Source organism: Ictidomys tridecemlineatus, chromosome 12 (genome assembly GCF_052094955.1).
Source record: "Ictidomys tridecemlineatus isolate mIctTri1 chromosome 12, mIctTri1.hap1, whole genome shotgun sequence".
Lineage (NCBI taxonomy): Eukaryota > Metazoa > Chordata > Mammalia > Rodentia > Sciuridae > Ictidomys > Ictidomys tridecemlineatus.
The window spans coordinates 37,041,988-37,065,670 of NC_135488.1; the positions used below are offsets into that span (position 1 = coordinate 37,041,988).

At 47.5% G+C, this 23,683-nt stretch overlaps 1 protein-coding gene across 1 annotated transcript; it reads left to right on the plus strand.

Moving 5' to 3' along the window:
• Positions 1 to 1,685: 1,685 nt before the first annotated feature.
• Positions 1,686 to 23,425, plus strand: C12H2orf92 (chromosome 12 C2orf92 homolog). The gene is made up of 8 exons (XM_078027896.1): positions 1,686 to 1,713; positions 1,754 to 1,837; positions 7,035 to 7,118; positions 12,719 to 12,811; positions 13,851 to 13,922; positions 19,397 to 19,510; positions 21,151 to 21,301; positions 22,818 to 23,425. The coding sequence occupies exons 1-8, from the start codon at positions 1,686 to 1,688 to the stop codon at positions 22,948 to 22,950; spliced, it is 759 nt and encodes a 252-aa protein (XP_077884022.1). The 3' UTR covers positions 22,951 to 23,425.
• The last annotated feature ends 258 nt before the right edge of the window (positions 23,426 to 23,683 follow it).

Consider the following 23,683-nt stretch of genomic DNA (forward strand, 5'->3'; position numbering starts at 1 on the left):
CGTAACCCTGAAAAATTAGTAAAGCTTTTTAATAACAAAGACCTTCCTAGGCTTTTAAAATACGTTCTGCTTTATTTCTACCCTCATGTCCTTCACCCCTCATTGTGGGTCATCCTGGGGAAAGTGTTTTGTTGGGTCAGGTGACAACAGGAGAAAGAGAGAGAGGACACAATCTCTGAGATTGGGCCGAGTTCTAGGCCATCTGTCCCTAGGGGGCAATGTCAACTGCCCATATCTAGACAGTCACAATTCTCCAGAAATGACTGAGGTGGTTGGAGTTTCCTTCCCCAAACAAGATGTGGGAGCGCACAGTGTGCCTGTCCATAGAGTCTGTGGGGTCTTCGTGCCTCTGTGGGGGCTTTAGTCAGGCACATTTTGCTCTGGCCGAGCCTCGTGGTCTGCAAGGATGAGCTAACTTGCCTTTGCTCTTTCCCTTGAGATGAGATTCTCCTGCAGGTGCTTTCCAAAGACCCATACTACACCAGTTTGGTTGAAGGAGGGACCGCAGTCACCAGGAGCCACTTGAATGAAAGCAAGTATATGTCATGGGCCCTGTGAGTGCCCTGTTCCTTAGGCCTATGCGGTGTCTCCTGGGAGCACGGTGTCATTTAGCATTGTGGAAAGCAGCTGCTGGTGGGGAAAAGCAATTGAGATGTGGAGGGAGGAGCTGTCTGAATCCTCTCACAGCTTTCCATCAGCTGTGGGAGCCTCCAATGTTCTAAAGCGTGACTGTCCCTATGTTTTAGGGTGACACCTATGCAGTGTCAGGCAGGTTCTTCTACTTGGAATGGAGCTCAGAGGACAGGAGCCCATTTGCACGTAGGGTTCACTGTTCCTGGTCACACAAGCTGTGTGTAGGGTAATAATTTCTTGACATTCATGCTTTATGGTACTGACCATGAGGTTCCTGGCCTGGGTGACCAGAGCCTTCCCATGTCCTCACCATCACCCGCCCTCCTGTCTCAGCTCTTATAAAATATTGGCCCAGAGCAGCAGAGCTGATTTCTTCTGTAGCACTAATCCCCTAATGCCAAAGCCAAGAGCAGTCAGCTGGCCACCTATGCCAACCACATGCACATTAGCCCCACATCCCACGATACAGAGAAACCTTTGCATTAAGCTGGAAATTGAAAATGGACATTTCTTTTGAGGAGATGCCCTACCCATGTGCCGTATTGAATTTATAAGACTATTTGTAAAAGCAATTTTGAAACTAATGAATTTGCTGCTGCCTTTCCTAAGTCCCTTGATGAAGACAGTGTGAATATTTCACTCCACCATCTTGAGAGTGTTGCCCTGCACCATGTCTTATCATGCTCCCTGGGCTGACAGGAAATACACCATAGTGTTATCAAGTGCTGGAAGGATTAAGTGTATCTAATCCTGATGATCCAGTGTCTCCTTGACAGAGTCCTGTGCATTTGTCATTGACTGGGTCAGAGTAGTCCCGCCTGATGTCACTTGGTATGTACCATCCTGGCCTCTCTGTTAGTTTTCCTGTTGAATTCATGCTGTCGGTGCCTAAGTCGCACAGTTGCCATCCGTCATGTGAACAGGGGCTTTGTCACTGGTTTGGTGGTGGAACATGACATTTTTGTAGCTGCTTCATGCATGCTCCAAAAGGCTCAGAATAGGCATCATGGCCAACCGCATGGTGCTCCTCTCAGGGTCCCTTGCAGGAGAGTATGACTTTAAAGTCGACGTGCAGACTCTGTGAGAGGTTTAATCATAGCTAAGGTTTCTTTTCCCATAGATGATCTCCAGGAAAGCAGCTTAAAAACTCCTGAATTTACATCAAGTTTAAATAAGAAAGAGGAGCATTTGGCCAAATTATTTGGTAAGTGACCTCCTCATGGAAACCTTTAGGCTGGCTTAAGTCCTTGGTTGTTTCCCAGGTAACCTGTTCCTAGTGCTTTGAGGGGAAGGCAAACTCTGTGTCTTGTGGCTATAATTAATTCCTCTAAGTGTCAAGGTCTCGAGAAATTAAACAAAATATGGAAGATAAACCCTTGGAAAGAACCCATTCCTCACAGAGTGATCCAGGTGGCAGCAGCAGGAGCACCATGTGGGCGCAGGGAAATGCTCTGGGGGTTTTTAAATAGAGAGAGTCTGCCCTGCCCTCAGCGGTCAGATTCTGTGTTGTATGGGGAGAGCTTTGCATCAGTAGTTTTTAAAGTCCTCCAGGGATGCTCCACTCTGCCTCCTTGGTCCAAGACTCTTAATTACTATATGAAAGAAAGAAGAAAGAAAGAAAAATATAAAAACAACCACCTATGGTTCAGGTGGAAGATGGTGGGGTGGCACACTCCAGGACTTTGTCCCTTCACCAAACCATCAACTGTCTTAGGAAGAACTATCTTCAGTGGACACTTGTGAAACACTTGCCATGCACCCGGTGACCTTGGGGAAGGGACTGATAGGTTTGTAAATGTCAGCATTTCATGTAGCAGCTCCCATTCTCCATCCCCAGCCCTGTGGCAGGCTGATGTGAGGACAGCAGTACACAGTCCTGGAGCCCCGCGGGCAACAGGGACACTGTCCTCCAAAGCTCAGGGTGTATGTTTTGGTTGCTGATGGTCACAGTGGAGCCATCCCTAGCCTGGCTGTTGGTTAAATCTCCACAGGCTGAAGAGGCCCTGAAACCACTCTGTGTGCAGGGGATTTAGAGAAACAACACTGTTTTGCTTTTCCCCTTTTGGGGGATAGATGGTTAAGCAAACCTTTATCAGGTCATTGGTTGACCTCAGAGATAAGAAAACAGGAACAGCACCCCACACAATAAACCACCCAAACATGTAACCACAGTTTGAAATTATTACAAATAGATTCTTCCATTCCTTAACAAGCAGAAGTCAGCAATCCTATGGAAATGTGAGGATTATGCTTCATAAGTCACCAAAACACAGTACTCAGAATGTTCAGCTTAAACATAAAATACAGAATATGTAAGGAACAGGAAGCATGGCCCATTCACAGGACAAAGGGACTTGACAGAACCCATCCCTGAGGAAACCTGGACATTGGAACTATTAGTCCAAGATGTTAGTTCACCTGTCTTCACTGTGTCCATTGAACTGAAGGACCCACGGTCAGTGACATTAAGGGAATCAGAAAGATAATATGTGAACAAAATGAAATATCAACATTGAGGTAGAAATTATAATCAGGAGCCAAAGGGAAATTCTGGTGCTTTAAAGAAACAACATGTCACCTGCAGGTGAGGATGAAGGCAGGTGGAAGCTGAGCATGGCTGGTGGGAATGTACAGTGCAGCCCTGGCTGAGAGGACATTTTGACAGGGTTCAGCAGCAGGTGTGAGCAGGCAGAAGAAAGGCTCAGCAAACTCAGAGAGAAGACGCTGAAATTATCTGCCCCGAGAAGAAAAGGAACAGCAGAGGAGGGACTTATGGGACCCAGGAAGCACAGCAGGGTACACAGTATGGAATCTCAGTGAAAGAGGGGGGAACATGTTTGAAGAAATAATAGCCCCAAGCTCCCCAAATAGGATGAAAGGCTCAACTAGACACATCCAAGAAGGTTAATATAACTCCAAGCAGGCCAACGGAGAGAAATCCATGTTGAAACACATTGTAGTGTAGTTGTCCAAAGACACAGAGATGATCTGGAAAAATAGTGTGTGGGGGGAAGGGGGGAATTGACATATCATGCTGCTACAACAGGTGACTACACATGGATGACTTATGGTGAACAGAGCTGCTTGGCTCACTGCAAGTCCAAGGTTGAGGGTGTGGCACCTGGAGGGGCTTCCAGCTGAGTGTCTTGTAGCAGCAGCTGAAGGGCAGAAGAGGAAGGGACAGAGGGAGAGAGGAGGGGAGCAGGGGTGCAGCTGGAAGCACCCTTGTCTTTTCATAAAGAGGCTCCCCCTGAGGTGACAGTGTGGATCCATTCATGAGGATGAGCTCTTGTCACCACAATCTGCCATTGGGCCTCGTCCCCCAATACCACATTGGGGATCAAGATGCTATCTCAGGGCTGGGGTTGTGGCTCAGCGGTAGAGCGCTCACCTAGCATGTGCAAGGTCCTGGGTTCAACCCTCAGCACCACATAAAAATAAATAAAAAAAATAAATGATTTTAAAAAAGATGCTATCTCATAAACTGTGGGGACACATTTCAGCCATAGCAATGGATACAGAGTGTCTGTAGGGGTGACGATGGAGCTCTGACGTGGATACTGCTGATGCTCATGCACACACTGTGAACGTTCTCACCCCATGGAACTGTACATCTGAACATAGTTATAGGGATATTTCTGTTACCTACATTTTGCCAGTTTTGAAAGTCATCAAGAAAAGTGAGGCAAATCAGACTGGGGTTGTAGCTGGGTGGTAAAGCCACTGGCCTGGCATGCCCAGGTCCTTGTTGGATTCCCCAGCAATGAAAAAAAAAAAAGTTACTAGAAACCTCAAAAAGCTGGGGAAGTTCTTTAACAGAGACCTACAGCACAGCTGCCCCCAGAAGGAAGGATCCAAACTGCAGTGCGGTCACCTGTCTGTGCCTGTGGTGTGGGTCAGGAGTGGAGACCCAGGTGCCCTCCGTGGGAACCAGAGCTCCCCAGAGCCTGAGCGCCGAGGCTTCCCCAGGACAAGGAGCCGCGGGTCCCACTCCTTTGCTCTTCCTCCCCGTGTGCTGTAGAGAGGCCCCAGGAACCTCACTGAGTCCTTCCCTGGCTGCAGGGGAGCAGGACTGAAGGCATGGGGACTCACAGCTGGCTCTTGCACACCTGCTCACCGTGCTCCAGGGTTGCTGTCTAGGAACCAGAAGTCTGTCCTCTCCCTGTGGATGACCTGGGTCCTGCATCCAGTCCCTCCTGTGCAGGAGGGAGCATGTGCCTCTGCAGGAGAGACTGGCCTCAGGGCTTGGGAGGTTGCTGTCACCCGCCAAGGACCTGCTGACCTGGCCAGCGCTGTGCCATGTTGGCCTTGGCAGTGTGGGGACACCTGACTTGCCAGCTTCGCTCTGAGCAGTCTTTAAGGGACTTGTAGGTCACACTTTGAGCTAAGAGAGGGTGGTGGGAGGACTCCCCATTTTCCTGGGGGGTCTAATGTAAGCTCCTCTCCACCAAGTCAGTGGGCCTCTGCCACCAAGTGCCAGCAGCCCCTGGAAGTGGCCTGAGAATGCATACACCAAGGGATGGGGTCTCCGAGGATGCTCTCTGTGGTTGGAAGGAAGGCCTAGAGGTTGAGGTAGAGCAGCATTTTCTAGGTGAAAGTAGAAGCTTCAAAGGGAGGGAGACCTTCATACATTTCAAAAAATGTAACCCTGAAAAATTAGTAAAGCTCTTTAAAAACAAAAAACTTTCTAGGCTTTTAAAATATGTTCTGCTTTATTTCTACCCTCATGTCCTTCACCCCTCATTGTGGGTTGTCCTGGGGAAAGTCTTTTGTTGGGTCAGGTGACAACAGGAGAAAGAGAGAGAGGACACAATCTCTGAGATTGGGGCAGAGTTCTAGGCCATCTGTCCCTAGGGGACAATGTCAACTGCCTATATCTAGACAGTCACAGTTCTCCAGAAATGACTGAGGTGGTTGGAGTTTCCTTCCCCAAGGAAGATGTGAGAGCGCACAGTGTGCCTGTCCATAGAGTCTGTGGGGTCTTCTCCCCTCTGTGGAGGCTTTAGTCAGGCACATTTTGCTCTGGCCGAGCCTCGTGGTCTGCAAGGATGAGCTAACTTGCCTTTGCTCTTTCCCTTGAGATGAGATTCTCCTGCAGGTGCTTTCCAAAGACCCATACTACACCAGTTTGGTTGAGAGAGGGACCGCAGTCACCGGGAGCCACTTGAATGAAAGCAAGTATATGTCATGGGCCCTGTGAGTGCCCTGTTCCATAGGCCTGTGTGGTGTCTCCTGGGAGCACGGTGTCATTTAGCATTGTGGAAAGCAGCTGCTGGTGGGGAAAAGCATTTGAGATGTGGAGGGAGGAGCTGTCTGAATCCTCTCACAGCTTTCCATCAGCTGTGGAAGCCTCCAATGTTCTAAATGTGACGGTCCCTATGTTTTAGGGTGACACCTATGCAGTGTCAGGCAGGTTCTTCTACTTGGAATGGAGCTCAGAGGACAGGAGCCCATTTGCACGTAGGGTTCACTGTTCCTGGTCACACAAGCTGTGTGTAGGGTAATGACTTTCTTGACATTCACCCTTTATGGTGCTGATCATGAGGGCTCCAGTCCCTGGCCTGGGTGATCAGAGCCTTCCCATATCCCTCACCATCACCCACCCTCCTGTCTCATGTCTTGTACAATATTGGCCCAGAACATCAGAGTTGATTTCTATAGCACTAATCCTCTAATGCCAAAGCTAAGAGTAGTCAGCTGGCCACCTATGCCAACCCCATGCACATTAGCCCCACATCCCATGATACAGAGAAACCTTTGCATTAAGCTGGAAATTGAAAATCGGCAACTACTCATGAGGAGAAGCTCTGCCAGTGTGCCATATTGAATTTATAAGACTATTTGTAAAAGCAATTTTGAAACTAATGAACTTGCTGCTGCCTTTCCTAAGTCCCTAGATGAAGACAGTGTGAATATTTCACTCCACTGTCCTGAGAGTGTTGCCCTGCACCATGTCTTATCATGCTCCCTGGGCTGACAGGAAATACACCATAGTGTTATCAAGTGCTGGAAGGATTAAGTGTATCTAATCCTGATGATCCAGTGTCTCCTTGACAGAGTCCTGTGCATTTGTCATTGACTGGGTCAGAGTAGTCCCGCCTGATGTCACTTGGTATGTACCATCCTGGCCTCTCTGTTAGTTTTCCTGTTGAATTCATGCTGTCGGTGCCTAAGTCGCACAGTTGCCATCCGTCATGTGAACAGGGGCTTTGTCACTGGTTTGGTGGTAAAACACGACATTTTTGTAGCTGCTTCACACATGCTCCGAGAGGCTCAGAATAGGCATCATGGCCAACCTCATGGTGCTCCTCTCAGGGTACCTTGCAGGAGAGTATGACTTTAAAGTCGACGTGCAGACTCTGTGAGAGGTTTAATCATAGCTAAGGTTTCTTTTCCCATAGATGATCTCCAGGAAAGCAGCTTGAAAACTCCTGAATTTACATCAAGTTCAAATGAGAAAGACAAGCATTTGGCTAAATTATTTGGTAAGTGACCTCCTCATGGAAACCTTTAGGCTGGCTTAAGTCCTTGGTTGTTTCCCAGGTAACCTGTTCCTAGTGCTTTGAGGGGAAGGCAAACTCTGTGTCTTGTGGCTATAATTAATTCCTCTAAGTGTCAAGGTCTCGAGAAATTAAACAAAATATGGAAGATAAATCCTTGGAAAGAACCCCATTCCTCACAGAGTGATCCAGGTGGGAGCAGCAGGAGCACCATGTGGGCGCAGGGAAATGCTCTGGGGGTTTTTAAATAGAGAGAGTCTGCCCTGCCCTCAGCGGTCAGATTCTGTGTTGTGTGGGGAGAGCTTTGCATCAGTAGTTTTTAAAGTCCTCCAGGGATGCTCCACTCTGCCTCCTTGATCCAAGACTCTTAATTACTATATGAAAGAAAGAAAGAAAGAAAGAAAAATACAAAAACAACCACCTATGGTTCAGGTGGAAGATGGTGGGGTGGCACTCTCCAGGACTTTGTCCCTTCACCAAACAACTGTCTTAGGAAGAACTATCTTCAGTGGACACTTGTGAAACACTTGCCACGCACCCGGTGACCTTGGGGAAGGGACTGATAGGTTTTGTAAATGTCAGCATTTCATGTAGCAGCTCCCATTCTCCATCCCCAGCCCTGTGGCAGGCTGATGTGAGGACAGCAGTACACAGTCCTGGAGCCCCGCGGGCAACAGGGACACTGTCCTCCAAAGCTCAGGGTGTGTGTTTTGGTTGCTGATTGTTGCTTTAGGTCACAGAAGAGCCAGCCCTAGCCTGGCTGTTGGCTAAATCTCCACAGGCTGAAGAGGCCCCCAAACCACTCTGTGCAGGGGATTTAGAGAAACAGCACTGTTTTGCTTTTCCCCTTTTGGGGGATAGATGCTTAAGTAAACCTTTATCAGGTCATTGGTTGACCTCAGAGATAAGAAAACAGGAACAGCACCCCACACAATAAACCATCTGAACACTGTAACAACAGTTTGAAACTATCATAAATGGATGCTTCCATTCCTTAACAAGCAGAAGTCAGCAGTCCTATGGAAATGTGAGGATTGTGTTTCATAAGTCATCAAAACACAGTACTCAGAATATTTAACTTCAACATAAAATACAAAACATACAAAGAGACAGGAAGCATGGCCCATTCACAGGACAAAGGGACTTGTCAGAACCCATCCCTGAGAAAGCCTGGACATTGGAACTATTAGTCCAAGATGTTAGTTCACCTGTCTTCACTGTGTCCATTGAACTAAAGGACCCACGGTCAGTGACATTAAGGGAATCAGAAAAACAATGTGTGAACAAAATTAGAGAGAAATTATGATAAGGAGCCATAGGCGAATTCTGGTGCTGAAAAGAACAGTCTCTGAAACAAACAAGTCACAAGCAGGCAGAAGAAAGGCCCAGCAAACTCAGAAGATGCAGAAATTATCTGCTCTGAGTAGCAGAAAGAAAACAATGAGATGAAAAGGAACAGCAGAGGAGGGACTTATGGAACCCCAAGAAGAGTACGCAATATGGAATCTCAGAGAAAGAGGGGAGAAGGAGTTTGAAGAAATAATGGCCGAGCCTTCCTTATATGATGAAAGGCTCAACTAGACACATCCAAGAAGCTCAACCCAGTCCAAGCAGGCCAAGGGAAAGAGATCCATGTGGAAACATATTGTAGTGTAGTTGTCCAAATACACAGAGATGATCTGGAAAAATAGTGTGTGTGTGTAGGGGGAGGGGGGAATTGACCCATCACATATAGAGGATCCTGAATAAAATACATAGCTCATTTCCATGCAAAAAGCATGGAAGCCTGACCATAATGAGGTGACACATTTAATCCAATGTCATGCCAGAACTTAGTCTATGAAAATGGACCTCTAAGAATAAAGGACTGGTCTGGGGTTGTAGCTCAGGGGTGGGGAGCTTCCCTCACATGTGAAGCACTGGGTTCAATCCTCAGCACCACATAAAAATTATACCAATAAAAGAAAGGTATTGTGTACATCTACAACCAGGGATATATTTTTAAAAAATGAATAAAGGACTTTTGCCCGGTGCAGAGGCGCATGCCTATAATCCTGGCAGCTTGGGAGACTGAGGCAGGAGGATCGTGAGTTCAAAGCCAGCTTCAGCAAAAGTGAAGTGCTAAGTAATTAAGTGGTACCCTGTCTCTAAATAAAATACAAAATAGGTCTGAGGATGTGGTTCAGTAGTTGAGTGCCCTGAGTACAATCCCTAGTACCCCATCACCCCCGCAAAAGAATGAAAGTCTTAAAAAAAATATATTTTGTTTTTCTTTATATGCAGTGCTGAGCATCGAACCCAGTGCCTCATTCATGCTAGGAAAGCAGTCTACCACTAAGCTAAACCCCAGGCCAGGGACTCTTAACTTATGTGCCAAAATTAAAAGTCAAAGTGTTTCTGAGATCTAAGTTTACGGGTCAAAACCATTATATCCCAGAGGTAATGATGGAAATCATGACCTTGGATAGACAGTGATGTCTTAAATTTGACACCAAAAGCACAGGCAACAAGAGAACACAGATTCAATGGATGTCATCAAAATTTAAAACTTCTTCACGTCAAAGGCATTTGTCTCACAAAATGAGAATAAACATTTAAAAATCCCTTATCTGATACGGGACTAATGTCCAGAATATCTAGTGGACTCCTACAACTCAACAACAACCATGACAACAGAACAAACAATCACTCCCAAAAGAACACCAACAGTCACTATCCAAAGACAATGCACGAACGGATTCAGAGAGAGAATGCTCAGTGCCATTGGTCGTAGGAAAATATAAAATGCCACTGCTTCCCAAGTGTAGGTGAGCATGAAGGCAGTTGGAAGCTGAGCATGGCTGGTGGGAATGTACCGTGCAGCCCTGGCTGAGAGGACATTTTGACAGCTGCTTGGAAGACTAAACAGAGGACCATCAGGTGACCAGCAGCCCCACTTGTAGGAAGGACCACAGGAATTGACAACAGGAGCCCAAACACTCTACTCCAGCACTCAGGGCAGTGTTACTCCCAGTAGGCAGGAGTGGCAGCAACCCAGGTGCCCATCAACACATGAAGGCAGAAGCAAAATGTGGAATGTTGTTTGCGTATATAAAGGGTGATTCGCTGATGCACGCTACAGCATAGATGGACCTTGACGGCATCCTGCTAAGGATATAAGCAAGAGAGAGGAGCCGAAGTTTCATGAGATGCTACTTATATCTAGAGCAGACAGGTTCACAGGAGCCTGAAGTAGAATAGAGGGATGGGGCTGGGGGAGGGAGAGTGGCACTGGTGAGTGACAGGTGTCTCAGTCAGCCTCCTGCTGCTACAACAGGTGACTCCACACTGGTAACTTATGGCGAACAGAGCTGCTTGGCTCACTGCAAGTCCAAGGTTGAGGGTGTGGCACCTGGAGGGGCTTCTAGCTGAGTGTCCTGTAGCAGCAGCTGAAGGGCAGGAGAGGAAGGGACAGAGGGAGAGAGGAGGGGAGCAGGGGTGCAGCTGGAAGCACCCTTGTCTTTTCATAAAGAGGCTCCCCCTGAGGTGACAGTGTGGATCCATTCATGAGGAAGAGCTCCTGTCTTGAGGCCCATTGGGCTTTGTCCCCCAACACAACATGGGGCATCAAGATGCTATCTCATGAACTCTGTGACACATTTCAGCCGTAGCAATGGATACAGAGTGTCTGTAGGGGTGACGATGGAGCTCTGACATGGATACTGCTGCTGCTCACACAAACACTGTGAACGTCCTCACCCCATGGAACTGTTCATCCAAACATAGTTACAGGGACATTTTCTGTTATCTACATTTTGCCAAGAAAAAAAAGAAATTTGAAAAGCAACAAGTAAAGTGAGGCCAGGAGGCTGGGGTTGTAGCTGGGTGGTAAACCCACTGGCCTGGCATGTCCAGGCCCTCACTGGATTCCCCAGCAATGAAAAAAGAAAAAGAAAAGTCACTAGAAACCTCAAGTCAGAAAAGTGCACCAAGCTGGGGAAGTTCTCTAGCAGAGACCTGCAGCACAGCTGTCCCCAGAAGGAGGGGTCCAAAGGCAGTGCGGTCACCTGTCTGTGCCTGCAGTCTGGGTCAGGAGTGGAGACCCAGGTGCCCTCTGTGGGAACCAGAGCTCCCCAGAGCCTGAGCGCCGAGGCTTCCCCAGGACAAGGAGCCGCGGGTCCCACTCCTTTGCTCTTCCTCCCCGTGTGCTGTAGAGAGGCCCCAGGAACCTCACTGAGTCCTTCCCTGGCTGCAGGGGAGCAGGACTGAAGGCATGGGGACTCACAGCTGGCTCTTGCACACCTGCTCACCGTGCTCCAGGGTTGCTGTCTAGGAACCAGAAGTCTGTCCTCTCCCTGTGGATGACCTGGGTCCTGCATCCAGTCCCTCCTGTGCAGGAGGGAGCATGTGCCTCTGCAGGAGAGAGTTGGCCTCAGGGTTTGGGAGGATGCTGTCACCCACCAAGGACCTGCTGACCTGGCCAGCGCTGTGCCATGTTGGCCTTGGCAGTGTGGGGACACCTGACTTGCCAGCTTCGCTCTGAGCAGTCTTTAAGGGACTTGTAGGTCACACATTGAGCTAAGAGAGGGTGGTGGGAGGACTCCCCATTTTCCTGGGGGGTCTAATGTAAGCTCCTCTCCACCAAGTCAGTGGGCCTCTGCCACCAAGTGCAGCAGCCCCTGGAAGTGGCCTGAGAATGCATACACCAAGGGATGGGGTCTCCGAGGATGCTCTCTGTGTTGGAAGGAAGGCCTAGAGGTTGAGGTAGAGCAGCATTTTCCAGGTGAAAGCAGAAGCTTCAAAGGGAGGGAGACCTTCATACATTTCAAAAAATGTAACCCTGAAGGCCGTGGCGCATATCCGAAATCCCAGTGGCTCTGGAGGCTGAGGCAGGAGGATCACAAGTTCAAATCCAGACTCAGCAACAGTGAGGCGCCAAGCACCTCAGTGAGACCTGTCTCTAAATAAAATACACAAAAGGCCTGGGGATGTGGCTCAGTGGTCAAGTGCCCTTGGGTTCATTCCCTGGTACTTCCTCCAAAGTGTCACCTTGAAAAATTTGTGACATTTTTATAAAACAAAGACCTTTCTAGTGTTTCTTTCTTTTTTTTTTTTTTTTGTACCAGCCCTGGGACCGCAATCCTCATGCCTCAGCCTCCCTAGCTGCTGGTGGTGTAGGCCTCTGTCCTGCACCTGGCTGCTTTCTAGCCTCTGAAACATGTTCTACTTTATTTCTGCCCTCATGTCCTTCACCCCATCATCGTGAGTCGTCCTGGGGAACGTCTTTTGGTGGGTCAGATGACAACAGGAAAAAGTAAGAGGACACAGTCTCTGAGATTGGGGCCGAGTTCTAGGCCATCGTCCCTAGGGGGCAATGTCAACTGCCCATATCTAGACTGCCCATATCTGTTCTGTTCTCCAGAAATGACTGAGGTAGTTGGAGTTTCCTTCCCTGAACAAGTCACGTGAGAGCACACAGTGTCCCTGTCCATGGAGTCTGTGGGGTCTTCTCCCCTCTGTGGAGGTTTTAGTCAGGCACATTTTGCTCTGGCCGAGCCTCGTGGTCTGCAAGGATGAGCTAACTTGCCTTTGCTCTTTCCCTTGAGATGAGATTCTCCTGCAGGTGCTTTCCAAAGACCCATACTACACCAGTTTGGTTGAAGGAGGGACCGCAGTCACCGGGAGCCACTTGAATGAAAGCAAGTATATGTCATGAGCCTTGTGAGTGTCCTTTTCCATAGGCCTGTGCGGTGTCCTAGGGGAGTGTGGTGTCATTTAGCATTGTGGAAAGCAGCTGCTGGTGGGGAAAAGCATTTGAGATGTGGAGGGAGGAGCTGTCTGAATTCTCTCACAGCTTTCCATCAGCTGTGGGAGCCTCCAATGTTCTAAAGTGAGATTATCCCTAAATTTGGGGTGATCCTTGATGTGCAATGTCAAGCCAGTTCTGTCACTTGCGACACTGCTCAGAAGACAGGAACCTGATTTGCAGGTGGTCTCCTATTTCCTGTCCCATGAACCCTGAGGTGTAAAATAATTTCCCACTTGACACACTTTATACTTGAATGTGCATGGAGTGGTTTGAGCCAGTTTGTTCATTAATATTTCCTTCAATGAAAGCTAAGCCCAGAAACGACTTACCCTTGGTATTTCCCTAGAAGTCACAAAAATGAAGAACATACTCTAACCCAAAGTAGCTTCATATTATTGGAAAATAAAAAGTATCAGTTTGAGCATTAAGATATGCACAGGTGGGGCTCGGGATGTAGCTCAAGTGTTAGCGCACTTGCCTGGCATGCATGAGGCACTGGGTTCGATCCTCAGCACCACATAAAAATAAAGACATTGTGTCCACTTAAAAACTAAAAAAATAAACATTAAAAAAATATATGCACAGGTAATCAGGATGAAATTGTGTACCTGAAATCTGCCCACTGTAATAAAAGTACCCCAGCTTGCATGGGAATTAGCCCTCTTGCTATTATGCACACAGGTGGACATTCTATTTCCTGACAATAATTTTCCATATGCCCTACCTGGGCTTTTCACAACCAGGAGACAAGTGATGTGTCTTTACATTGCTATAGTACCTCTCCAACACATAATTCTGCCTTCAAGTTGGATTCTATGTTAGCATCGTAACCTAAAAAAATATAAAAGAAAACGCAGGCCCAACATGCTCCTACATGTGCACTAAAGAAAATCGTTTTTTCTCTCTCTTTTCCAAATGTGTCATCAAAGGAGCCCGTGATGTCTGGAATTCTCCCAAACCAGAATATTTTCCTGGCACTGTGTATCAAATCTCAGAAAACGGTAAATAAAAATGGATAACATTGGAGTGGGGGCAATAAGGAATAGTTCTTTTTCCTCCTGCCAAAGCTTGGAACCAAATATCTAGCCAGGTCATGCTTGAAGAGTTGGAGTCAAATTCTTCTATAGAGAGAACTTGTCTGGATGCTGTGGGAAGAGTGTGCAGTCCCTGGTGGGGTGGAGGGTACAGTGGGTACCTGCTATGGTTTGGATATGAGGTATCCTCCCAAAACTTCTGTGTTAATTCAGGAATGTTCAAAGGTGAAACGTTTAGATTTTGAGAGCTGTAACCTAATCAGTGGATCAGTCCATATTGATGGATTAGTAATTTGCGAGGACTATAGGCAGGGTGTGTGGCTGGAGGGCATTCTCCAGACCCCTCGGCACCCTCCTGCTTCCTGGCCACTGTGAATCACAGCAGTTTTTCTACATGCTTCTGTCATGATGATCTGTCTCACTTCAGGAAATCCGCTGACCATCGCTACACCTTTAAAACTGTGAGCTCAAATAGACTTTTCTTCCTCTACGTTGTTCTTGCCAGGTATTGTGGACACAGCAACAAAGAGCCTAATTCATACAACACCCTGTGAGAATCTCCCTGTGTTAAATGTGCAGGGGAGAAGAGCAGACCCCAATGTCTAGTCTCTGTAGCAGATGGATGCCCAGGAGGAGGGGAAGGAGCTGGCCCCAGCACTGGATCCCTCCTCCCAGATGTTCCAGCAAGGCCCCTTTGTTCTCCTGTGTGGTGGGTCTTGGGAGGGGCTGAGCACATTCCTGAGTGCCACCCTGAGGAACTTTCTCCATAGGAAAATGCTCCTGCCAGCCAGTGGCCCAAGGCTCACTTTATTCTAATCATAGCACAGTCAGATTGGCTCCAAGGACAGGATGAGCAGCTAGAGCCCCACAAAGCATTTCCTCCTTTGAAAAATCTATGAGGGAAACAACAAGAGAAAAGAAAAGCCAAGTATGTCATCGTCTGAGCTGGCAAATATGGGGTCTTTCCTGGGACCAGGTGTATGAACAGGTGTGGTGGTTCTTATATCCCACTGTGACCCAGCCACAGGAGTGGAGAGTGGGGGATGGGAAGAGCTACTCAAAATCCTCAATCCTGGAACCCAGCAAGAGTCTCTGAAAGTGAAGCCCAGAAATGTGCGGATTTTTACATATTCCACCCATTCCACCCGTGACTGTTCTATAGGGACCAAATATTGGACCCTGACATTTGGAGCTGTTGACTTAGGATACTATTTGGGGATTGATAGTCAATTCTAGATATCCTATCATGTCATCTGAACATAGAAATTATTTTACTTCTTTACAAATTTTTATGCTTCTGATTTCTGTATCATGTTTAATTGCATTGTTAGTATGTCCAGGACAGTCTTGAGTAATAGTGGAGATAATAGTTTTATCCTGTACTGTCTGTCTCTTAAAACAAATGCCTATAGTGTTTCTTGAATAGGAGAGAGGTTATGAGACTAATATGAGAAAGAGATATCTATCCAGCCATCTAACCATCCATCCACACAGATAGATAAATTCATACCGAGAATGTATCTTTACATTTCTATTTGCTCAACATTTTTAAAACCAAGAATGGATATTGAATTTTGTCAAAAGTTCTTCTAGTAGCTGTGAAACTAATCATGACTTTCTCCCCTTAAGTCTATTAATATTGTGCGTGATGTTAGTGGGTTTCCTAAGGTTGAGCCACTTTGCATTCCTGGAATAAATCCCACTTGGTCACAGTGATGTTTGGTGACTCCGGTCACTGATCAGGAGCTGTGGGCCAAGGGCCAAGGGCCGACTTTTGCCTGCTTCAGCATATCTGTGCCATCACTCAGAGGTGTCCTGGGTAGTAGGTCTCCTCTAACCAACCAGGAAACAGGAGTAGGCTCCTGGTCTCTATGTGGCTATATGGAATAAGACACGATTTGTAACTTTAATTATCAATATATATGATGTGTTTCTCCATTTGTATTTTAAAAAATTGCTTATTGTGGTTAAAATACTTAGAACAAAATTTATCATGTTAACCATATGTAAGTGTACATTCCAGTGTTATTAAATGCATTCATAATGTTTTGCCACCATCTCCAATATCAATCTCTATGACCTTTTTCATCTTATAAAACTGAAACTCTGTATCAATTAAAAAATAATTCCCCCTTCCCTCCCCCCCTCTGTCCATTGGCAACCAACACTCCACTTTGATGCCTCATTAGTGGAATCATACAGTATTTGTCTTTTTATGACTGACTTATTTCACTTACCATAATGTTCTTGATGTCTATCAATACTGTAGCATATGACAAAAAATCATTTTCTTTTTTAAGGCTGAATTATATATATATATGCCATGTATTGCTCATCCATTTGATGTTCACTTTACCTGCGTCCATATTTTAGCTCTTGTAAATATCCTGAAGAAATGTCTCCATCAGAAAACTTCTTTTGGGACTATAATGTTAGGTTGAATCATTTGAAATTATTTGTTTGTGGGCCCAAAATAGTGAAATATCTACAATTTCATTTGGCTCAATCAAATATTTCTGAAACCATCCTTATTAGTGTACAGGTCATATTCCATGTCCAGGCTTCCTGCAGAGTATAACCCTCAGAAAGGGAGTCACTTCTTTTCATTCACAATTTTTGCAGAATGGCCCAGCTAGCAGGTTCAAATCTTTATGTTCATAGGGACAGAAATGACTTTTTACTCACTGTGTTCCTCAGAATCCCATTTCTATTGTTGTTTTAACATATGTCCACCATCCTTTGCGACCTGTCCCTTCCAAAGGTGAAGCTGCCCATGAGTGTGAGCTACATTTTGTGCCTTATTTCTTAGGAGTAGAACATGGCAGAAGCAATGGTGTACTACTTTGTAGATTAGGTGATAAAAGACATTGTGGTTTCTGCCTTGGCATCTCTTGAATCTCTTGCTCTAGTGGAAGTCAGCTGCCATGTTGGGAGGGTATTTAAGCAGTTTGAGGAGACTCGCTCTGGTGGAAGTCAACTGCCATGTTGGGAGGACACTCAAACAGTCTGAGGAGACTCTGGTGGAAGTCAGCTGCCATGTTGGGAGGACACTCAAGCAGTCTGAAGAGAGAGGCTTTTGTGAGGAACAAAGCCCCCTGACTACAACCAGTGAGGAAGGAAGGCCTGTGCTAAATGCTTTATGAGCAAGCCATTGGGAGCATATCTTCCTGTTGGTCAGCCTTCAAATGACTGTAGTCTTGGCCCACAAGACAGGGTTGTCTGGGTGGTTCTAGCTCAGGGTCTCTCATGAGTTATGAGATTCTTGAAGATTCATTTTCCTTCAAGGCTCAGTACCTAGTATTTCCTATAGGGTCATAGGCACTATGCTGAAGCTCAAGAGCTAAATGAGGTGTTCTTGTCCTCCAGGAGCTTCCAGATATAGAGGCAACCTAGTCAATAAATAATAAATGATGACTTGGTAGAGTTCTCTCCTAGCATGAGCAGGACCTGGGTTGGATCCTTAGTACTTATAAAAATAAAGGCATTGTGCTGTGTCCACCTAAAAATTGAATAAATAAAAATTAAATGTTAAAAAATTAAAAAATAAATAATAATGAGTAAATATAAATGGGTTAAAATTGAAGGTATTTAAAAAGTGATTTGGTTTTATCTGCATAGAATTTTGGGAAAATAAAAGCCAGGCAGATCTCTGATATTTTTTTTTTTCTCTGCTGAAGACTAAACTCAGGGCCTTACACATGTTAGGCAAGCTGTCCTTCTGAAGTACATCCCCAATCCTTTAAATTTTTTTAAAATGTTGAGAACAGGGGGTTTCTTAGTTATCCAGGCTGGCCTTGAACTTGTGATCCTCCTGCCTCAATCTCTTGAGTAGCTGGGATTACAGGGTGCACCCCTACCCTTGAAAGGGCAAGGCAAGCACAATCTCTTTGTGGCCTGACGCCGTGTTACCCAGGGTGCTCTGTGACAAGTTGGCCTTTTCAAAGCCAAGTAATTGTGAATCATATTAAACTGGGAGTTTCCTCTCTTTTCTAAGCCAAATCGAATAAGGAACAAATTCCTCTCTTTTTCCTAGCACTAATCAGAACTTCATGAGACTGTTATCACACACACATAGTATGCTTAGTCACATAGTGAAAATCCTTGATTCCTTGGAGAACTAGGCCAAGGGAGATGTACCAAACTCACCCACAACTGCCGCTCCGCCTCTCGGAGTCTCCCACCTGAGCTGGGGCTCCAGGCTGGCTTGAAGTCTTCTGTAGGATCGGAGTCATTGCTTCTTGGCTTCTTCCATTCCTTTTTTGGTAGGTGTGCTTCTCAAAGGCTGAAGAGTCCACACAGATTTCCCAAGAGCTCCCACCCGTTGGTTCTGGTTTGTTCTGTGGAACTTCTCAGAAGCCCTCTCAGCCTCTTTCCAGGCCATTCCTGCATCTGGCAAAGCCCAGCTCTCCTGGCCTCCCCATCCTCCAAGCTGAATGCGCTTGGGCTCTTTCCTGGGTCTCATACAGATGAGTCAGAGACAGCCAGTGGCAGAGCTAGGATGCACGGATTTCTCACTTTAAGCCCGTCTTCTTACTCCTCAACCATTCTGCACTCCCTCTACTAATAAATATTTCAGTGTGGTTCATTTTCCCATTTTCTCCTTGCAATTTGGAAATCATTTTGTACCGTACTTTGTGGTTTAATTATTTTCACAGACCTCATGATATCTGTGAGGCAGGTCTTTTTATTTCTATTTGATGTAAGTGGAGATGGAGATAGACTCCAAGAGGCTTAGGGGAGTGGCTGGAGGGTCTTTACGAGGTCCTGCCTCTCTGTGTGGTCCCAATCAGCAGAGGCACCTCTCTGGGTATGTGAGATATGCATGCTCTCACTAAAGAACTACGGAGTCGGAAACTCTGAAGTAAAGTCCTCCCACTGATTTGGATGCATGATCCCCTAAGAACCATGTCCTTGGTCAAGCGCAAGTGATCTGAGAGTTTGTTAGATTAAAAAAATTAAACCAAAACATTGATCTGTAGTATATTTAGACTCTTCTTCAAAATCCAAACTCCTCACTTGGACTCTTAGAAGAAGCATATTTTCATCATCCAAACAGAATGAGTCACTGGCCAATGGTTGGTTGTAGGTGAACACAAATGTTTTTGGCTTTCTATCACTATAATGAAATACCTGAGTTAATCAATGTAAAGAAAAAGTTTGGCTCACAGTTTGGAAGATTCCAGCCTGTGATCAATTGGCCCTATTATTTTGGGCCTGTAGCAAGGCAGCACATTGTGGCAGGAGTGCCTGGTGGACCCAACTGCTCACCTCATGTCTAGGAAGCAAGAGAGAGAGCAGGGAGGGGGCTGGGGTCTCACAGTCCCCAGTGACCTAAAGACCTCCCACTAAGCCCCGCCTCTTAAAGGTTCCAACACCTCCCAAGAGCGCCACCCTAAGGACATTACTGATCCGGCAACTTATCATCCTTTTGTCTTTTGTAGATCTCATTGCAGGAAAGAAGAAGGATAAACAATCCTCTCTGTTCCACAGAGCTGTCACTGAGCTGTCACTGACTACTGTAGATACGGAGAGTCTTCATGGAACAGTTAGTCAAGGTAATAATCCATACAGCTTAAGCTAAGTAGGTTCCTGGAGTGCAGAAGACTCCTAAGCTAAGTAGGTTCCTGGAGTGCAGAAGACTAGTTTACCTGAATAGATGTCAGCTCACTTTTCATTCTCCTGCAAGTTAAGACTAGAAATTAGGGCTGGGGATGTAGGTCCCCGATAGATAGAGTGCTTTCCTGGGATGCCTGAGGCCCTGGGTTCCATCCCAACTCTGCAGGAAAAATAAAAAATGAAAAACTAACACAACTAAGAATTGAATGAACTCTAGGAATTTGGCCACCCTTTTATAAAGAGGTCACTTTTATTTTGTTTCTATTCAGAGCATGGACATGGTCTTCTGAGCCCCTGCCCCTGCTGAGCTCTGAGGCTCTCTGAAATGCAGGAGGGATTGAGGGTCACAGGTTGGCCTTGCCCTAAAATACCTGGCTCCTTCCTCCCTCCTGGAGCACCTGAGCTCAGGCCTGTTCAGAGTGGGGAGAGACTTGCCCAGCACGCCCCTGCACACAGCTGTTCTCTATCAGAATTATGCCCAGTGTCCCTTCGTCTCTTAGAAATTGAATGCTGGCTGGGCGCAGTGGCACACACCTGTAATCCCAGCAGCTCGGGAGGTGGAGGCAGGAGGATCGTGAGTTCAAAACCAGCCTCAGCAACAGTGAGGTGCTAAGCAACTCAGTGAGACCCTGGCTCTAAATAAAACACAAAATAGGGCTGGAGATGGGGCTCAGTGATTGAGTGACCCTGAGTTCAATCGCTGGTACCAGAAAAAATGAACCGATGCTGAACGATTCCCAGAGAGCCCTTGGAGTGGCTCATCTGCTGCCTCCTGACCGAGCAGAGGTGAAGGTTCTGGATGTGCCCAGTTTTCTCCATGTAACCCAGGAAAGCTAAGGCCAGCGCACTCCTGCCCACACCCCCCCACCATGGCACTCAGCATCTGTCCACATTGCACCAGCTGATTCTTGTCCTGGATTGAACCCAGGGGCACTTAACCACTGAGTCACATCCCCAGCCATTTTTTTTTGTATTTTATTTAGAGATAGCATCTTGCTAAGTTGCTTATGCCCTCACTTAGTTGCTGAGGCTGGCCTTGAAGCTGTGATCCTTCTACCTCAGCCTCCTGAGCTGCTGGGATTACAGGCATGTACCACTCTGCCCGGCTCCTGCCTCCATATTTAAAAAAATTATTTTTTATTTTTTTATGGTGCTGGGGATGGAACCCAGGCCCTGGATCATGCTAGGCAAGTGCTCTACCACCGAGCTCCCTCCCAGCCCTAACCTCAGGTGCTCTTAAAAGCCTTTGCAATAGGGCTGCTTCACCTCCTGCAGTGCTCCTGCCTCTTCTCCTCCTTGGAACTCACCTCTGTTCTCACCTCCTCATTTCTGGCTGCTTTTTTGTTCGCCAACCAGTACCCTCAGCCCCTCATCTCACCACCAGACCATGTGCAAGTGTCTTTCCCTAAACAAAGCCAGTTCCATCCTGGACAGGATTTCTGGCCCTGGCTACCGACATGCTGGTATTTTAACTTCTGCTCTGGGTGAGCTGCCAGGTTGTCCCTGCGGATCAGGTCCTGGGTGTGGGTTGCCCTCTCCGTGTACTCTCGGTGTACTCTGTGTCTGTCTTCTCCTTTAGACGCTCGCAACAGGAACCTGCCGTGCGGGCCACTTCTGCACTTCCTGCAAAAGAACATCATCGTTGCGGCCCTCGCAGCGGTGGCGATCCTCGCGGTCATCGTGCTGTTGCTGTTCATGTTGGCCACGTACATCAGGAGGAAACAGCCTATGTGAGTGCTCCGTGAACTCAGGGGTGTGTGACCATGCTGTCCTGGAGCTCCTTGCAGTGCCAGATTTGGGAGGAGGGCAGGAAGCCTGGTTTTGCACATAGAACCCCTGCTTCCTGCATTTAGCCACTGCCTGGGTGAGTCTGATGTACACGCAGGCGCTGGGACACCTGACTGGGACTGTGCTTGCCAGACCTACTCCATATTGAGGGCTACTGAAAGAGGAGATGGTGTAGGCACAGACTGGGCAATCGGGAGCTGGGAGTGTGGATGCAGACAAGAAAAGACAAAGTCCAAGCTGGGTGTAGTGGTGCACACCTGCAATCCCAGTGCTTTGGGAGGCTGAGGCTGGACGATCCTGAGTTCAAAGCCAGCCTCAGCAACAGCGAGGCGCTAAGCAACTCAGTGAGACCCTGTCTCTAAATAAAATACAAAATAGGGCTGGGGACGTGGCTCAGTGGCTGAGTGCCCCTGAGTTCAATCCCTGGTACCAAAAAAGAAAAAAAAAAAAACCCCACAAAGTCCAGCTTATAAGAGGGTGGGAGAGATGGAGCCTTGGAGGAGAGATGGAATTCAGCTCTTTCACCCTGGAACAGCTGCACTGGTTGTGAGAATGTTGCTGAATAATCACTTCTGGAACCTCCCGTAGGCTTCCCCACCATCCGCTAAGTGGAGGGTTGGTACCTGCACAGCACTGGACTTGGGAGGCAAGACTCCAACAGTGGTTATTCTAACTGTCTCTGGATAATGACCCAAGCATGGAGACTTGAACCTGGGGCAGGCACTAGGAAGCAAATAGGTTACAAGATGTGCATAATTGCATGTGCATGGTTACCTTCAACATTATGAGTCTCTCTCGGCAGCCAGGGAGAGGTGCATTCCTGGGCATGGAGGGGAGAGCATCTCCTCCCAGGCCCCTCACTGTGGTTTGTTCAGGTTGTCTCCAGAGAACAGGGGACGTGTGATGAGGGATAGGTCCAGCCCCTGCCTCCACCTGCTCTGGCTCTGAGGCTACAGTACCTAAGTTTCCCCACAAGGGGGCAGTGCTTTCCCTCCAGGCCAGGGCCCTGGAGCCTGGTAACCTACTGTGGACACCACTACCACCTCACATCCTCCTCTGAGACCTGAGTGGGTCCCTCAAGCCAAGGGGCGACCTTGAACGTGGCGGAGGTTTGAGGTAGAGGATGTAAGAGCTTCTGGGCACAGGCCTGACCCTGGCTGCAGTTCTGTCCAGGACTCATTCCTCAGACCTGCTGTTCCCCCCCCCCCCCATTCCTTGAGGTACCAAAATGAGCCAGATGGTGGCTCCAGCTACAGAAAGGAGTTACTGCTTGTGGGTGGCAGGTGTCAAAATGGGGCCCTGGGAATCCTATCCATGTCCAGCCACGCTGAGAGGAAGCAGGACCCTGGCCTCTCAGGAACACTGGCTCCTGTCCCGTCCAGGCAACAGACAGTGGGAATCCCCGCACAGTCCGTGCGCAGCGCGGTGTATTGTGTTGTTTTTGTTCTTTTGTTTTAGACATCCTCCAGCCCATATGACGTACAACATTTTTATAATGAATGGAAAGACGTGGTGGCAGAAATCTCCCGAAGCGGATATCAGAAAAATCGTAGAGAAACAGAAACAGTTGAGGCCCGATTCCTGTGCCTAAGCCACGTCAAGGGGCCAGCCAAACCAGGACTCAGAACCGTGCCGCGAGGAGATTCTGGATCCAGACACCATGGAGAGGCCACTGCATTTCTGGCTGCGAGGAGGTGTATTCTACAGAAATGTGTACCTTCTCTTCCCGACCTTGGATGTACCGAGAACGAGGGCCTCCTCACCCCAGGCTGCCTCTGGTGACATGGCCTCATGACCAGTGCAGGAGACTTCGCACATTTACCCAGAGGGGAAAAAAAAAATGACAAACGATGAGAGATTGACTCATTTCATGAAGCACGGATTGATTTGTCCAGTCATTCACTGCAGAGGGATTAACTGAGCACCTATTAGGTAGACAACATCCAAATACAACGTGGTACTCCCAGAGAAGCCAGGTCTGGGGCCTTCACAGTGGTGGAGGAGAACAGGGCCCCACCAAATCCCTTTTACCCTTTTCAAGTAGAAATATACAAAGAAATGGAGAAGAGTGTGGCAATGCCTGGGGGGCGGGGGTTATAGTTCCTGCTTGGAAAAGGAAATGGGGCTATTGGAAGTGTCATGAGGGTCTGGACAGCGAGGGAAAAGCCACGGAGACTTGGGAAGAACTTGGAGTGAGCAAGAGAGGGGAGCTGTGAGCCTCAGGGCAGGAACACAGCAGTAAGAGACGCCCCAGGGAGCCTCTGCTGGTGCCGCCTTCAGTGGAGGTGTGCGGGCAAATCTTAGCCACCCCCTGGGAAGAGGCT

Excerpts from the sequence above, each read along its gene's own strand:
- C12H2orf92 (XM_078027896.1), top strand. The coding sequence starts at position 1,686 with ATGACTTTAAAGTCGACGTGCAGACTCT. Across the intron at positions 13,923-19,396 it reads GTATCAAATCTCAGAAAACG|ATCTCATTGCAGGAAAGAAG; the intron begins GTAAATAAAAAT and ends TGTCTTTTGTAG. Across the intron at positions 21,302-22,817 it reads ATCAGGAGGAAACAGCCTAT|ACATCCTCCAGCCCATATGA; the intron begins GTGAGTGCTCCG and ends CTTTTGTTTTAG.